Source organism: Erythrolamprus reginae, chromosome 2 (genome assembly GCF_031021105.1).
Source record: "Erythrolamprus reginae isolate rEryReg1 chromosome 2, rEryReg1.hap1, whole genome shotgun sequence".
NCBI lineage: Eukaryota > Metazoa > Chordata > Lepidosauria > Squamata > Dipsadidae > Erythrolamprus > Erythrolamprus reginae.
The window spans coordinates 333,703,192-333,721,269 of NC_091951.1; the positions used below are offsets into that span (position 1 = coordinate 333,703,192).

The 18,078-nt window shown below is 40.2% G+C and overlaps 1 protein-coding gene across 1 annotated transcript; it reads right to left on the bottom strand.

Annotated features, from left to right (window-relative positions):
• Window positions 1-1,504: 1,504 nt before the first annotated feature.
• RXFP3 (relaxin family peptide receptor 3) lies at window positions 1,505-2,851 on the bottom strand. The gene has a single exon (XM_070736911.1). The coding sequence runs from the start codon at window positions 2,849-2,851 to the stop codon at window positions 1,505-1,507; it is 1,347 nt and encodes a 448-aa protein (XP_070593012.1).
• Between the last annotated feature and the right edge of the window lie 15,227 nt (window positions 2,852-18,078).

Consider the following 18,078-nt stretch of genomic DNA (forward strand, 5'->3'; position numbering starts at 1 on the left):
TTACATTCATTTTCTTTTAATTAAATTCCCTCCTTAATGTTCCTTCAAAAAGAGCAACACCAATTATATTTCTAACTTATTAACCATTATGCCAAAGTGCCTCCTTCTTTCTTTATACATTTTTCATAAGCCAAGAAAACCTTGTACAGTATAGCCAATCAGATGTTAACAAAAGAAAATTAAAAACAAAACATAAACATATATGAATTTCAGATCTTCTCCCCCCTCTAAATAGTACGTTCCCATTTTGTTTTTTACTTTAAAACAAGGTATGTGCAGTGTGCATAGGGATTTGCTCATAGTTTTTTTTTATATACTCCGGCCCTCCAACTGTCCGAGGGACAGTGAACTGGCCCCCTGTGTAAAATGTTTGGGGACCCCTTGTCTAGATACTTATTTTATCTAGCTTGACTCTTGCGTAATCCTTTGTCGTGGTCTAGAATCCTGACTTTCTCTCTCTGTCCACTTCTTCCCTTCCATGCCTAATTCCACATCCCTCCCCCCAAATATAAAGAATTGCAAACAATGCAAGCTTTCCTCTTGTTGAAGTTACTTCTGAGGAAGACGCCCCAGGATATACATTTTCCTATATACCTTAAGAGTGTTTTAAATAAGAATCTCATACATCTCAAATAAAATTTTTATGTTTCACTTAAGTTCTAATCAGCAGTTCCTCACTGTAAGAAATTATAACTGCATAGTTTGTACTTTTTATACTTCCTCTCTTTTCTTATCTTATCTTAAGCAACTTGCTTATGGAAACATAAACCCATTTGGAATTAGGAAGTGGAACATCTGAATGCTAGAGTATCTACCGTATCTATATATCGATATATATAATTATCGTGAATCATGAAGCACATATAGGCTGTGTTTATCCTTACCTTGTCATTATTCCCCCACGTAATCAGATTTTCTGTTGATTTTACTTTTTTATTTCCCTTTTTTGTATGCACGCGAACATGTAACCCATATCATTGGTCCACGCAATAACACATTTGTTTGTCCTACTTTTCAGGAAAGGTATAAGAATGTAACTAAAAGTGATAATGGTTGTTCAGATTTTCTTGTCTTACTTCTGAACCTTGCATGCAATAAACCTGAGCTACTCAATCTCCTTGCGTTCTCCATTCCCTTGACTGGTACCCGGGTTTTGCTGCATCATTTCAGGCTTTGATCATTCAGGTTACACTTGTCTGCACTTTCCCCACCTATATCAAGGTGCAGCAGTTGGCATTGCAAGGGAAGCCATCCCCTAAATTTCCCCACATTACCATATTGATTTATTATTATTATTATTAACATTGCTTCCCTTAGCACTCAAATGCACCCTCATTTCCTTCCATGCTGATAAACACCCAACCATCCAAGAAGCACATCCCTTCATAGATGGACCTACTCCCCACATCCCATGACAAGGCAGTTCCAAGAATGCTCCAGCAACAGGAAACCACGTCTACTGATTCAAGGGACTTCTTTCTTCCTTGGTGCCTTTCCTTCAGACTTAACCATGCATCTCAGTGGAGGTGATGGAAGGAAAGATATTGGAGCAGCTGCTGTACATCACCACCCCAGGGGGATAGCAGGCAGCATCAGGAACATCTCCAGCTCTAGCAGACGGAGGAGGAGGAGGTGGAGGGACAGAACTGCTTGCGGGTTGGATGGTCATTAGGTTCTTCAGCGCCTGCTCTTCCTGCTCCGGCTTGGTGGTAGCCGTGAATGGGTGCATGGTGGTGGTGGAGGGCGAAGCAATCCTCCAGAGCAGCTTCTTGAGGGCTTTACGGAACTCCCTGCGCATGAGGCAGTAGAAGATGGGATTGAGGCAGCTGTTGGAATGGGCCAGGCAGACTGTGATGGGGAAGAGGTATGCCTGAGAGAGGAAGTAGGCATGGCTGAACTGCAGAAGGTTCAGCTTGATGAGGACGCCCCAGGTGGTGAGCGCCTGGTTGGGCAGCCAGCAAAGGAAGAAGGACAGTACCACGATGGTCACCGACTTGGTCACCCTGGATCGGCGCTTAGTGCTTGGCCCGCAGGACCCGGCGCCCACATGTCTGTCGCTGATGAAGCGCACCAGCAAAAGGTAGCAAAGGGTGATGATGGTCAAAGGCAATAGGAAGCCCAGCAGGACCTTCTGGGCATGGTAGAGACCCAGCCAGAACGGAGTGTTGTTGCCTTGCCTATCGGGTATCTTGACCAGACAAAATTCCTCGCCGAAGATAGTGGAGGTGGTGGAGAAGATGCCGTTGGGCAGAGAAGCTAGGACAGCTAGGATCCATATGAGGGCGCACAACCATTTAGCCGAAGAGCAGCTATCCAAGAGTCCTCCTTGCCTCCGGCTTTTCAGGGCAGAGGCCACCGCGTGGTAGCGGGCAATGCTCATGGCCGTGAGGAAGAAGACACTGGCGTACATGTTCATGGCTGTCACATAGGAGAGCATCTTGCACATGACTTTACCAAAGAGCCAGGTGAAATCCAAAGCGTTCTCCACTGCCCAGAAGGGCAAAGTCAGGACGAATTGGAAATCAGTCACCGCCAAACAGGTCACAAAGAGATTGATGGAAGATTTTTTCCATTTGCTTTTCATCAGGTAGAGCACCAGCACGTTGCCCACCAGACCGAGAGCGCACACCACGGAGTAGATGATGGAGATGAAGATCCGCAGGAGGATGGAGCTGCCCCCCTGCAATCCATCCGCTCCCTCTAAGTTGAGGAAGCTCCTCCAGAACTCCTGCAAGGACTCGTTGGTGCCGTTGCTTAACAGCCTCTCTTCGAGCAGGCTGGGGAAAGGGTGGAGTTCTCCTGCCGCTTCGGCGGCAAGCGAGCAGTAGCTGTATTCACACAGGGCATCCATCCCATGGCAGAGGGGGAAAAGGTTTGTGTCTTCTCAGCTCCGCATAAGCCCCAAATGCAACACACACACACACACAATCTCTCTTTCCAGAAGTCCCCAATCAAACGAAAGGCTTCTCTTCGGGCGGCCAGCTGGAGAGCCCACCTAGTTCTGTCTAAAATCTTGGACAGGGAATCGGGGGAAGAAAAGGTAGCAGCAGCGCGAGGAAGATCCCAGCCGGTGTTCTCGGGAGCGAGGGAGAAAAGGCAGCGCAAGCAGCCGGGCGCCCAGACCCGATCCAAAGGGCAGAGGAAACCACAGACTTCGGGAGAAGCTCCAAGGAAAGTCACTCACTGTGAGGAGTTGTAGATGGAGCGTCGGAGCCTTCCAGACGTCGCTGCCGGCTACTCAGCTCGTGCGCGCAGCTAAACTCTAAGCCAGGTTGAAGTTGAGCGCGGATCTTCCGGCCCGTCTCCCCAAAAGCAGCGTTTCTTGACCCCCTTTCTTGCAACTATACGGTTCAAGACATATCCTGCCTCTCGCTCCGGTGCAGATATACGCTTCTACTGCGTATCCGACTCCGCGGGCTTGCTTTTTAAGGCGCGCGCGCAAGAACGCGCCCCTGGCGCTCTCCAAGGTGCTGCACAGCCCGCGGCCCCCTCCTCTCAAACCCCCCTGCTTTTCCTCTTACCACCAAATGGCCTGCCGCGGCCAAGAGGGAGAGAGGTCTGTTTCCAACGAAACTTCCAAAGGTTTCGTCGTATGTTAACTGGGTAAAACTATTTGGAACTGTTTAGTATTATTATTATTATTTTGCAGTTTTCTTCCCTTCATCCCGCGACTGCTAATCCCCACTTCGTATGTATGGGAAATGTGCTTTTTAAATTTATAAGTTCATCCACAAGTTATATTTCAAGAAAGGACACAAACATGGGTGGTGGAAGTGAAGATGATGGGATTTTTTAAAAAATGTGCCAAATGGAAAAACAAGGATTTAGATTTTTTTAAAAACCAATATTTTATTTCATTTATTATAATGTTTTACTTATTTGTGGAACTTGGCTTTCCGGTATTATATTCGCTTTGAAAAGGAAAGTGGAAAAATAAATGCAAAAGCCACTGGTGAATAAAATATTTATTAGGACCAATCAAAAATTTTCAAATATTATAGGTGAAACAAAATCAGAGAATGAGAAAAATGCAGTTACATACTACCTATCTACCCATTTGGGTTACCAACATAATTCAGAGCAAGTTACTCTGTTCAATATCTTGCAATGTAATGTTAAATAAGTTACTTCAAAAGGAAGCTCTACTGAATTCAGCAGAATAGTAAATAATTTAATGATAATAATTTATTAGACTTGTATGCCGCCCCTCTCCGAAGACTCGCAGAAGAAGAATATGCATCAGAAAGTCAGTGCAATCACAACAAGCATTTTAAGAAGCTAAATGGGACTTATTCTGGCTAGGGGCCTATGGATAGAATGTAATCAGCATGTAAATAGAATACAGAATAGAATATATTTCATGACGCATTGCTTCTGTTCTCAAGCATCGTTATGTAATGAGTCAGTGACCATTTCAAAGAGGAGTTATTTAAGTTTTGAATGGCTGCCACAGGGGTGAGGTAGTCACGTCATTCTTCCGCCAACGTTCAGTTGTTTGTTTACCCTCGGAATGGTGAGTCCTCAGGAAAAGGCATTCTGCATTGGGGCCCACAAGACCTTGCTCTTTGTGCTTGGCCTGCAAGATCCCCAGATTGATTGATCGATCGATCGATCGATCGATCGATCTATCTATCTATCTATCTATCTATCTATCTATCTATCTATCTATCTATCTATCTATCTATCTATCTATCTGTATGCCGCCCCTCTCTGAAGACTCGGGGCGGTTAACAACAATAAAGAAAACAATGTAGCAAATCTAATATTTAAAAATAGTCTAAAAACCCCAATTTAAAAAACCAATCATACAAACAAGCATACCATGTATAAATTCTATAAGCCTAGGGGGAAGGGGGGAAAATTTCAATTCCCCCATGCCTGACGACAGAGGTGGGTTTTAAGGAGCTTGCGAAAGGCAAGGAGGGTGGGGGGAACTCTGATATCTGTGGGGAGCTGGTTCCAGAGGGTCGGGGATGCCACAGAGAAGGCTCTTCTCCTGGGTCCTGCCAAATGACATTGTTTAGTCGACGGGATCCGGAGAAGGCCAACTCTGTGGGACCTGACCGGTCACTGGGATTCGTGCGGCAGAAGGCGGTCCCGGATCTAATCCCGAGTGTGATTTTTTTCTTGTGAGGAAAGTAAAAGATCGTGTTTATGTTCCACTGTTACCCACTAACCTCGATGATCTTAAACATTGAATAGCAATTAACTCAGTGGATTGTGATAGGCTGATACACACCTGGGAGGAATTCTCTTATCGCATTGATGTTGCCCATGCTATAGGTAGTGGCCACATTGAACACTTGAAGGACAGGAAATAAAAATTGATTGTGAGTAAAATACTTGTGACTTGGTTGGAGTTTTATATTACTTTTTCTTAATAAAACCTTGCATCATGAAATCAGTTCATTCTTTTTGAATAATCCCTTATACTGTATATGCAATCTGATGCAAACAGAGTTTAAACTGGATTTGAAAGTGGGCTAAGGAACACATATAAAGTTACTTTTTCATTGCCTTGCTCCAAAATGACTATGGTCAACTGGCCTGATTCTCTGCTATGCAAAGGGCTTCAGAGACTTGGTAAAAACTCTCTGGTCCAGTTTACCGTCCCCTGTCCAATTGTCTCTCCTTATCTCATTTATCTTTTCTTCCTTTCAAATATGTTCACCTATACTTTTATATCTTATCTTCTATTCTTTTCTTTACTTATATTATTACACATCTTTCTCTTCAATGTTTATTATGTATTGGACAAAATAAATAAATAAATAAAAACAAACAAACAAACAAACAAACAAACAAATAAATAAAAGTGATTAAAATCTGTCCCTCACAATGCATTTTACTTACTTGCATAAAATCAGACATAATGTTTGTAGTGAGAATGAAAGCACAAACTTAATTTAACACCTTTAACGTAAGTGAAATAGTTTGATGTTTCATTGTAATTTAAAGTGAAACAGTTTGATCATAAGAAAGATGCTGCTCAGCTATGGACTTTGCATTAAGACTTTAGCATTCATTGACAGATATTTGAGCTCTGATTGGAAATCTTTAACTTCTTTCAAATTTCCTTATACTTGTATGAACATCTGTTTAACTTAATGCTTCTCAATTATTTTCTGTTACACCGCCCCCCCCAGGAAGAAGTAAACATTTTGTGCCCCCCCCAACTCTCCGCCGGGACGATTGTTTGCATATCTGGTAGGTTTTTGCTGAAAAAACTCAAGCGGCTTATCAGTGTGATTGGGGGTGTAAGGTGTTTAAGTGATGCCTTAATTTATTTTTCCCCCCGAAAGCCATCACTCTACTAAACAAACAATTCCCTCAACACTGTCAGACTTTTTACTAAATTTGCACTTCTATTTCTACTAATTTTTCTCATCATTCCTATCACCCATCTCCTCCCACGTAGGACTGTATGACTGTAACTTGTTTCTTGTATCCTAAGATTTTATTAATATTGATTGTTTCTTCATTGCTTATTTGACCCCTATGCCAATCATTAAGTGTTGCACCACATGATTCTTGACAAATGTATCTTTTTCTTCAGGAGGGAAGTGTTTTTAACAGGAAAGTGAACACAAGAACAAGGGGACACAATCTGAAGTTAGTTGGGGGAAAGATCAAAGGCAACATGAGAAAGTATTATTTTACTGAAAGAGTAGTAGATCCTTGGAACAAACTTCCAGCAGACGTGGTTGGTAAATCCACAGTAACCGAATTTAAACATGCCTGGGATAAACATATATCCATTGTAAGATAAAATACAGGAAATAGTAAAAGGGCAGACTAGATGGACCATGGGGTCTTTTTCTGCCGTCAGTCTTCTTCTATGTTTCTATGTTTCTTTTATGTATGCTGAGAGCATCTGCACTAAGACAAATTCCTTGTATGTCTTGGCCAATAAAATTCTATTCTATTCTATTCTATTCTATTCTATATTCTATTCTTTGGCTTCATGCTGTCTGCTGCCAACATTTTTAAACACAGTAAACATCTTTTCTCATCTCCCATTGTAGTCACATATGCTTCGTCATATTTCTTCCTCCTAGCTTTTGGGAGTCTTACGTTTGTCTAATTATCTCGGTCTCTCTCCTTTTTCATCCCTGTTAAATATTTTTCCATGGTGTCTCTTAAGGGTTTGTTATATGCACTTCATATCTCCTGCTTGTATGCTATGTGCTATTGTTTGGTGCAAAATAACCCTTACTTTCTGCAGCAAATAAAAGCATGTTCCCTGGAGTCACATGCTCCCTGGCATTGCTCGCCCCCCCAAGGGGGCCTGCCACATTATTTGAGAAGCATTGATTTAACTACTGTTCATTCAGTAAATACCACTGATGAGTTTTATTATTATTATTATTATTATTATTATTATTATTATTATTATTAATTTATTAGATTTGTATGCCGCCCCTCTCCGTAGACTTGGGGCGGCTCACAGCAATGATAAAAACAATATATAATGACAAATCTAATAGTTAAACTCTAAAATAACAATAATACATTTAAAAAGTCTAAAAAACAAGAAACCCCAATATATAAAAAACATACATCATACATCATACACAGAAAACTACATAGGCAGGGGGAGATGTTTCAGTTCCCCCACGCTTGACGACAGAGGTGGGTTTTAAGGAGTTTACGAAAGGCAAGGAGGGTGGGGGCAGTTCTAATCTCTGGAGGTAGCTGATTCCAGAGGGTCAGAGCCACCACAGAGAAGGCTCTTCCTCTGGGTCCCACCAAACGACATTGTTTAGTTGACGGGACCCGGAGGAGACCAACTCTGTGGGACCTAACCAGTCGCTGGGATTCGTGCGGCAGAAGGCGGAGTTTCATGCAAGTTTTCAAATCCTAGGATTTGGGTTCGTGCAACAGAGTCAATCCAAACTTACCAAACCACATTTTGGCTTTTAATGGTAATGTAAACTCAACCCAATTCTCAGAATCAACCCACTTCTAATTCTTAAAATGGCCAGCCAATGCAGAGTGAATTATCATAACCAATCATTCTGTAATTTGTTTCGTTGTGGCTTAACCTGTTGTGCATATGCAATATGTAAATGGAGGTATATGGCTTAGATTTATGTGGAAATTAGGACCCTATGGCAAAGCCAGCTATGTAACTACTACCAATTGGACATCATTTCTGACACAGCTTTGCACTCTAAATTATTTCACAGCTTAAGTAGCACCAAGAAATGCTCTACCAATTAGCATTCTTGTGTTTCACACTGCTGGAGTACAATGAAAGATTTATTATGAAAGCTGCTCTAAGAAGGTTTTAAAGTATGTAGATTTAGAAGGTTAACGGATATGCACTAGTTCCCAGATGCAAATCAGTACTAATAGCTAAAGTTTTAAATATCCTGGGGCACAGTCTCAGAAGGGACATAACATAAGCTTTCCTATTCTGCTAGAATCTAAGGCAGAGATTGACATAAGAATTAAATCAAATTTTCTGCAGTAGCCTGTACTTCTATAATGCTTTTCTAAGTATGATATGCCTGAGATCATTGTTTTAATAATGATCCACCCAGCCCCTGTCTTTTTGCAAATTTTCTTAAACTTGTATAAATAGGAGATTAGGATTGCCCTCACCCTCCTTGCCTTTCGCAAACTTCTTAAAACCCACCTCTGCCGTCAGGGGGAACTGAGATAGCTTCCCCAGGCCTATATTGTTTATGTATGGTATGTCGTGTGCATGTTTTTTAAATTATGGGGGTTTAGTTTTAATTATTAGATTTGTATTTGTATATTGTTTTTCTATTACTGCTGTGAGCCGCCCCGAGTCTACGGAGAGGGACGGCATACAAATTTTAATAATAATAATAATAATAATAATAATAATAATAATAATAATCCTTAATAAAAAAATGAATTTCAAAACTTTTTTCTTGTAGTAATACAATTTTAATTAAAGCCCCCTTCCCCATCTTTCTCCTCCCTTCTCTCCTTATCCATGTAATTTTGATATGATTATTCTTTGCTCTGGATACTTAGTTTTAATGAGATAACTGTTTTAGCATTAGTGTTCGTTGGCTATTGAACTTTTTAACTGAAGCTAAATCAGTGGTTTAAACTATCTTGGGCAACTATAATTGGAAAATAAGTTAGAAATACTTTTCTAGGTTAATGCTAAGGCCATTGTAGAGTATATTTTAGAACATTTCCTAAAGCCCAACAACCTCCACTGAAACTAGGAATAATAGAAGAGAGAAAATAGATATTTTTTTTTGCCTTTCTGGATTTATTTCTCCCATTTCTTCTTCTGATTACCAGAATTAAAAAGAATTGAATAGATTATTAATGATGGTTGGAATAATTATTTATCTGGCAGGAGTACTTAAATGATCCAGGAGCAGTGAAGGGCTACCAAAATTTTTACTCCCACACTGTGGGCGTGGGTTATGCAGGACGCCCTGCATTTTCTTTCAACAGCTTTCAGTGCAAATTGGATACTGTTCTGTCGGGCTCTCTGGTAGAATCCTCCCAAAAATTCACAGGTACAAATTGCAGACACACACACGTTTGAAAATTCAAAACAATGTTCTTTATAATGAAAATTCACTTAAACCAAGCCCTCTTTTGGTATAGCAAAGAGCACTCGTCTCCAAACAAAGTGGTAATTTGTACAAGTCCCTTATCAGTTCTGTGATACTTAGCTTGCAGCTGTGAGGCAATTCACAGTCCTTCTTCTTTCACAAAGTGACACACACTTTGCTCTGAGTTAGTTTCAAAGCGGGGGAAAATCAGCACACAAAAGGTCAAAGTCAGTAATGCAGTCATGAAACACAACAATCAGATAATCCTCCACAATGGCCAAACCCACAGGCTGCTATTTATAGCAGCCTCACTAATTACCACAGCCCCACCCAACCACAGGTGGCCTTATTTTCTTTGATAATAATCTCTCAGTTGTTGTTGCCTATGCATCGCTCTCCACATGCATGGCTGTATCATTAACTCTTGTCCTGAATCCAAGGAGGAGCTAGATAATTGATCTCCTTCTGAGCTGTCTGCCACACTCTTCCTCCCTGTCACTCATGTCTTCTTGGTCAGAGGAGCCTTCATCAGCAGATTCCATCTGGGGCAAAACAGGCCTGCAGCATATGGATGTCTCCCCCACATCCACAGTCCGTGGGGCAGGAGCTGGGCCAGAGCTAACCACAACAGGTACTCTGGGGTGGAGCTCCATTTTTGCTACCCCACGGTGCCCCCCGCCCTGTCTAGGCATTAACAGCCCAGAACGTGGGGGGGGGGGGGGATTGAAATGGCATTGAAATTGAAATGTCTTGGATCCAGAAATATCCTGCCCCAGTTTCACTCACTGTTGATACAAAAACTGGGGATTGAGTTCCTCTTTAAGGGTTAGAAGTGATGAATATAAATAAGTCTTATGGCCCTTAGGATGCTATTCAAAATACCACACGATTATACCCTAATTAATAACAGTTGAATAAAATAAGCCAACTTCTTGAGTTGTGTTCTGCCGGCGTGTCCCAACCACCCGTAATTACAGGGTAATTAGTCGAAAAAGACACACACCACACGATAGAAGGAAAACCAAAAGTCTTTATCAACAGAAAAGCAGAAAAAACTCCCTTTTTAAATGTCAAAGGGATTTTCTGGTACACACAAGGCACAGGTTAAATGCAATCCAATTTCTCACCCAGGAACTGGGAAATGGAGTCCAATTCCAAAAGTCCAGAAATTCCACACACAGTCTTGAACAGGGAAACAACAAACCACGATCTTGACGAACTATGAATCAGATAAACTTCCACAAGGCTAAACCAGCATGCTGCTCTTTTTATCTGTAGCACTAATTACAGCAGCCCCACCCAACCACAGGTGGCCTCACTTATCTCCTGTAATAATCCTTCAGTTGTTCTCTCCTATGTATCACTCTACACATGCGTGGGTCCATCATATGTTCTTGTTCAGAATCCAGGGATGATAAGGATGATTGATCTCCTCCTGGGCTGTCTGCCAAACTCCCCTCTTCCCTGCCACTCACACTTCCTTCATCAGAGGAGCCTTCGTCGGGAGATTCTATCGGGGGCAAAACAGACCTGGGGCATGTGGATGTTTCTCCCACATCCACCTCCACATTCCTTGGAGCAGGAGCTGGGCCAGAGCCAACCACAACAAGTTGGTTCTCTATATATACTCAGAATTAATACAAATGAAATAAATATTGACTGGTTCTGTAGAGGTAAAATTTCTCTTGAGTTAGCTTCAAATATACACTGGACACTTCACAAACACAGTCATGTTGACAATACAGAAGTTGGTTTGCCACTGCCTTCTATAATGCTTGTTTGTCTTCTTAGTCCAACTACTGACCTGGGATGTTACGATTTCTCCACTCACTGCATTTTCGGAGTATCAGACACACAAGAGTATAAGACGCACCTTAGTTTTTTGGGAAGAAAATGGGGGGATGGGGAATCTGCCTACCAGATATTCATCTGGCTAGCATCCTTAGTCTGGTCAGATTCAGCACATTATTTTATCCCCTGGATAGGGCTTAAAAAAAACTTTATTCGGAGAGAGTCACAATGAAAGAGCTTGCAAGCTGCTAAGAGCTTGGGAACATCATTAGCATCTGGTTAGGGCTGTAAAAAACACATTCTGAGTAAGTAAAGCAATGAAAAAAAAAACCTGCACAGGCTTGGACAGCATTCTTTGCAGAGAGTAACAAATAAAGAGTTTATTTATTTATTTATTTGTTTGTTTGTTTGTTTGTTTGTTTGTTTGTTTGTTTGTTTGCTTGCTTGCTTGCTTGCTTGCTTGCTTGCTTGCTTATTTATTTATTTATTTATTTATTTATTTATTTATTTATTTATTTATTTATTTATTTATTTATTTATTTATTTATTTATTTATTTATTTATTTATTTATTTATTTATTTATTTATTTATTTATTTATTTATTTATTTATTTATTTATTTATTTATTTATTTATTTATTTATTTATTTATTTATTTATTTATTTATTTATTTATTTATTTATTTATTTATTTATTTATTTATTTATTTATTTATTTATTTATTTATTTATTTATTGGACTTGTATGCCGCCCCTCTCCGGAGACTCGGGGTGGCTAACAACAGTAATAAAACAATGTACAATAATAATCCAATAAATACTAAAAATGATTTAAAAACCCATTAATATAAAAAACCAAACATACATACAGACATACCAAACATGAAATTGTAAAGGCCCAGGGGGAAAAAGCATCTCAATTCCCCCATGCCTGGCGGCAGAGGTGTGTTTTAAGGAGCTTACGACAGGCAAGGCGGGTGGGGGCAATTCTAATCTCTGGGGGGAGTTGGTTCCAGAGGGTCGGGGCCACCACAGAGAAGGCTCTTCCCCTGGGTCCCGCCAAGCGGCATTGTTTAGTTGACGGGACCTGGAGAAGACCCACTCTGTGGGACCTAACCGGCCGCTGGGATTCATGCAGCAGAAGGCGGTCCCTGCAAGCTGCTAAAAGTTGGGAACATCTAGCTGGGGATGGAAAGAAACATATTCGGAGCAAGTAGAGCAATGAAAAAGCCTGCAAAGACTTAGAACTGGAAAAACATTTTTGCTGAGAGTAACAATGAAAGAGCCTGCAAGGTAAGAGCTGGGAAGATCGTTAGCACTTAGTCTTATATTTTGAAAAATACACTAAGTTCTAACCAAATCCTATCCTGGTTGGCTTTTCTGGGATGAGGCAAAATCAAATAAGGTTCTTCTAAAATTCATCAACTATTGAATGATTTCCAAAAATTCTCAGGTTCTCTGTCTCTCTCATGTTCTGTCTATCTCTGTCTCTTTCCCCCCTTTCAGAATATGATTTCTTTTTAACACTGTTGCTAGAGAACAAGTGCTGATTACAGGCCATCTAAACCAGTGTTTCCCAACCTTGGCAACTTGAAGATATTTGGACTTCAACTCCCAGAATTCCCCAACCAGCGAATGCAGGCCGGGGAATTCTGGGAGTTGAAGTCCAGATATCTTCAAGTTGCTAAGGTCGGGAAACACTGATCTAAATCCCAGAATGTGGAGTAGTCAAAGCTCTTAAAAACTTAGAAAACTGACAGCAGACCCAACATCCACTTGAGTTTTTCTCTGTTTATTTTTGTTTTCTTTGAAATTTCTTTATTAGTTTTATTTATTTATTACTTAAAAAAAATAATTTATCAGATGATAGACATGTATTTATCCCTTGTTTGAGAGTCTGGTTATTAACATATTACTAAAATTCTAAAATAATTTATATCAGTAGAATAATATTCTACAGTGTTCAGGAATTATGGATCTTTTTGAGAACATCCAGGGAGTTAAAGGGATGAATGCTAAAATTATTGAGCTGATCGTCTTTTCATGTGGTAGATTTTGGAATTCAATCTTTATTTGGAAATTCTGGGTGTTGTTCTAGCACTGGCCCCTAGAGGGCACAGGAGTTACAGAAGAACTGAGGAAAGTAATAATATATAAATTATAAGTGTAAATGTCCTTATCTCAACCTGCTGTTGCATTTGTTATAAGATTATTATAGATTACCACTTTTCTGGAAAGGGAAAATGTTGAAACGTTGTATTGTAGTAGCTATTCATTGTTGCAGGCTTGAAAGTATGAAGAAAGCTTTGCTTAACATTACTTAAACTTTCAAAAAGTTTTGTCGGACTCTTTCCAGAAAATTTTCTTACAAATTTACAGCCTGGGAGCCTGACAACATTTTTCAAGGCAAAATTTAAGCATTCCCCCCCCCCCCTGACTTAACACTTGACAAATGTTTATCCAGTGAAGTTAAATCCTGAAAGAATCGAGAGTGGGTAAAAAGACGATGCACTTCTTTAGAGGGTACAAGAAATTTAACTACTACAGGAGACACAGAGAGGCCCAAATATGGACTGTATGTTCAGACTATCTACCCATTATTTTACTGAAAGAGTAGTAGATGATTGGAACAAACTTCCAGCAGACGTGGTTGGCAAATCCACAGTAACTGAATTTAAACATGCCTGGGATAAACGTATATCCATCCTAAGATAAAATTTATTTTATTTATTTATTATTTATTTATTTTGTCCAATACACAATACCTATTGAAGAGGATAGACATGAAGTATTATATATAAAGAAAAGATATAAAAGTAGAGAAGATATATGAAAGGAAGAAAAGATATATGAGATATGAGATAAGGAGATAAGGAGAGACAATTGGACAGGGAACGAAAGGCAGACTAGTGCACTTATGTACGCCCCTTACTGACCTCTTAGGAACCTGGAGAGGTCAATCGTGGATAGTCTAAGGGAGAAATGTTGGGGGTTAGGGGTTGACACTACTGAGTCCGGTAATGAGTTCCACGCTTTGACAACTCGGTTGCTAAAGTCATATCTTTTACAGTCAAGCTTGGAGCAATTAATATTAAGTTTGAATTTGTTGCGTGCTCTTGTATTGTTGCGGTTGAAGCTGAAGTAGTCATTGAGGAATGTACAGGAAATAGTATAAGACTAGATGGGCCACAAGGTCTTTTTCTGCTGTCAATCTTCTCTATGTTTCTGTGGTGATTATGTTGAAAAGTAAGGATGTGATCCACAGAGGACCAGCATCATTTTGATGTATGCTACATGCTATATATTCCTGTGTTGGTAATAAATAAATGGCACTACTTTTTGACTCACCCTTGTAACAATGCTCCATGACATCATGCTGACCACATCCTTGCCTTGGCTCAATGGCCTTTGAAACTGACATGAGAACCACCCCCTATAGTCAGAAACGACCAACAGAGAAAAATTTGCAGGGACTCCTTTGCCTTTTTAAAATTGTAAGTTCAAATAGAATAGAATAGAATTTTATTGGCCAAGTGTGATTGGACATACAAGGAATTTGTCTGGGTGCATATGCTCTCAGCGTACATAAAAGAAAAAAGATACATTTGTCAAGAATCATGTGGTACAACACATAATGATTGTCATAGGGGTCAAAGAAACAATGAAGAAACAATCACTATTAATAAAAATCTTAGGATATAAGCAACAAGTTACAGTCATACAGTCAACATGGGAGGAAATGGGTGATAGGAATGATGAGAAAAACTAGTAGAATAGAAGTGCAGATTTAGTAAAAAGTCTGACAGTGTTGAGGGAATTATTTGTTTAGTAGAGTGATGACATTCGGGAAAAAACTGTTCTTGTGTCCAGTTGTCTTGATGTGCAGTGCTCTGTAGCAACAATTTGAGGGAAGGAGTTGAAACAGTTTGTGTCCAGGATGTGAGGGGTCAGTAAATATTTTCACAGCCCTCTTTTTGACTCGTGCAGTATACAGGTCCTCAATGTAAGGCAAGTTGGCAGCAATTGTTTTTTCTGCAGTTCTGATTATCCTCTGAAGTCTGTGTCGGTCTTGTTGGGTTGCAGAACCAAACTAGACAGTTATAGAGGTGCAGATGACAGACTCAACGATTCCTCTGTAGAACTGAATCAGCAGCTCCTTGGGTAGTTTGAGCTTCCTGAGCTGGTGCAGAAAGAACATCCTTTGTTGTGCTTTTTTGAGATGTTTTTGATGTTAGGTGACCATTTTAGGTCTTGAGATATGATAGAACCTAGACATTTGAAGGTCTCTACTGTTGATACTGTGTTGTCTAGTATTGTGAGAGGTGGAAGGATGGAAGGGTATCTCCTAAAGTCTACAACCATTTCTATGGTTTTAAGTGTGTTCAGTTCTAGGTTGTTCCGGTCACACCACAAGGATAATTGTTCAACTTCCCGTCTGTATGCGGGTTCATCATTGTCTCAAATGAGTCCGATCACTGTTGTATCGTCTGCAAACTTCAGTAGTTTAACAGATGGATCGTTTGAGATGCAGTCATTAGTGTATAGAGAGAAGAGAAGTGGTGAGAGTACACAGCCTTGGGGAGCACCTGTGCTAATTGTACATGGTCACTAAGCAGCTGGTCATTAAGCAAGGACTATCTGGATGCAGTTGTTCTATGATGAACAGGTTTGAGACCCAAATACCATCTTGCGCTTATCTCTCACAATCACAGATGCCAAATGTATCTGCTCACATTCTTATCATTTTGTTAAGTATGAGGAAACTATTTTGGGTGCATGCAATTAGAAAAATTCCAAAGTGCTTTGAGATGCTTCAGGTAGCATGATTATCCAGATGACTAATTTGTTTGGAAATGAAAATGCAAGGGACTCATGTGCAACTGATTTTTGAGTACTATTCATGCAGTGCTCTCACTTCATTATTTGTACATTTTTTAAAAGGTGGCCTAGAGGTGGAGCTCTTGCCTCACAATGAGGAGGTTGGGAGTTCGATCCTTGGTGGAGGCAAATGTAGGGTCTCCTGATTGGGCAGGGGGTTGGACTAGATGGCCTCTGCAAGGCCCCTTCCAACTCTGTTAAAACTGTTAAACTGTTAAGGTGATGGGGAATCAATATATAGAATACTGGTAGTGCTTGATTTATGACTGAACAATGGCCTTGCTTGATGTCTTCAGTGTTCAGTTAACAACTGCAGTGTTTGCTTAATTTGGGTGGGAGGAGGAGGAAGAAGAGGAAGAGGACCGTCGCTGCCCAGAGCGAAGGGAGCATTTATTTTCTCTGGGCACTGGAAGAGGTTTATTCCCTCTCCAAGCACCCAGAGACAGGAAAATGCTTCGTTCGCTCTGGACTGCCAAAGCCTCCTTAAGTGCCACCGAAAGGCTCCTGTGGCAGCCCAGAAAAGCCCGAGATGACCAGGATTAAAGTGGGAATGGCAGGAAACTGGCTGGGCTTTTGTGCCGCTCTCAAATTTCCTGGGAAATTTTTCCGGGCTTGGGTTCTTAAGTAGAAAATGGTTCTTAATTGGAGGCAAAAAAATCTTGAACACCCGGTTCTTATCTAGAAGAGTTCTTAAGTAGAGGTATCACTGTAATGCTAATTTCTTTTTAATCAGATTAGGTTGTATTAAATCTAAGTGTTTGTGTGTCATGTTTGTATTGTTCAGTATGCCTCTCAAAGGTGTAATGCAGAACTGATCCCATTGTCCTGTCTGAAAGGAAAAATTGGCCTTCCACTGTGTTGATTACTGTGGTTTTCTTTCTTTATGTGTAAGAGTTATTTATTGTAACTTTTAGTAAATTATTTACAGATTATGTAAAATAAATGTAAAATAATGCACTTGGGGAAAAGGAATCCTCAATCTGAGTATTGCAATGGCAGTTCTGTGTTAGCAAAAACTTCAGAAGAGAAGGATTTAGGGATAGTGATTTCTGACAGTCTCAAAATGGGTGAGCAGTGTGGTCGGGCAGTAGGAAAAGCAAGTAGGATGCTTGGCTGCATAGCTAGAGGTATAACAAGCAGGAAGAGGGAGATTGTGATCCTGCTATATAGAGCGCTGGTGAGACCACATTTGGAATACTGTGTTCAGTTCTGGAGACCTCACCTATAAAAAGATATTGACAAAATTGAACGGGTCCAAAGACGGGCTACAAGAATGGTGGAAGGTCTTAAGCATAAAACGTATCAGGAAAGACTTAATGAACTCAATCTGTATAGTCTGGAGGACAGAAGGAAAAGGGGGGACATGATGGAAACATTTAAATATGTTAAAGGGTTAAATAAGGTTCAGGAGGGAAGTGTTTTTAAAAGGAAAGTGAACACAAGAACAAGGGGACACAATCTGAAGTTAGTTGGGGAAAAGATCAAAAGCAACGTGAGAAAATATTATTTTACTGAAAGATCCTTGGAACAAACTTCCAGCAGACGTGGTTGATAAATCCACAGTAACTGAATTTAAACATCCCTGGGATAAACATACAGTAGATCCATCCTAAGATAAAATACAGAAAATAGTATAGGGGCAGACTAGATGGACCATGAGGTCTTTTTCTGCCGTCAGTCTTCTATGTTTCTATGTTTCTATGATTAAAAACAATAAGCTATTTTCTCTGCATATTGGAATATCGTTGTTGTTAGATTTGACTTTCCCTTGTATGGATAATCCCCTTTCCCCTCACAATTTGTTTCTCTGACATTGTGAATGTTCAGTCCTTCACATTTTTCTTCAATTGTTATGTTT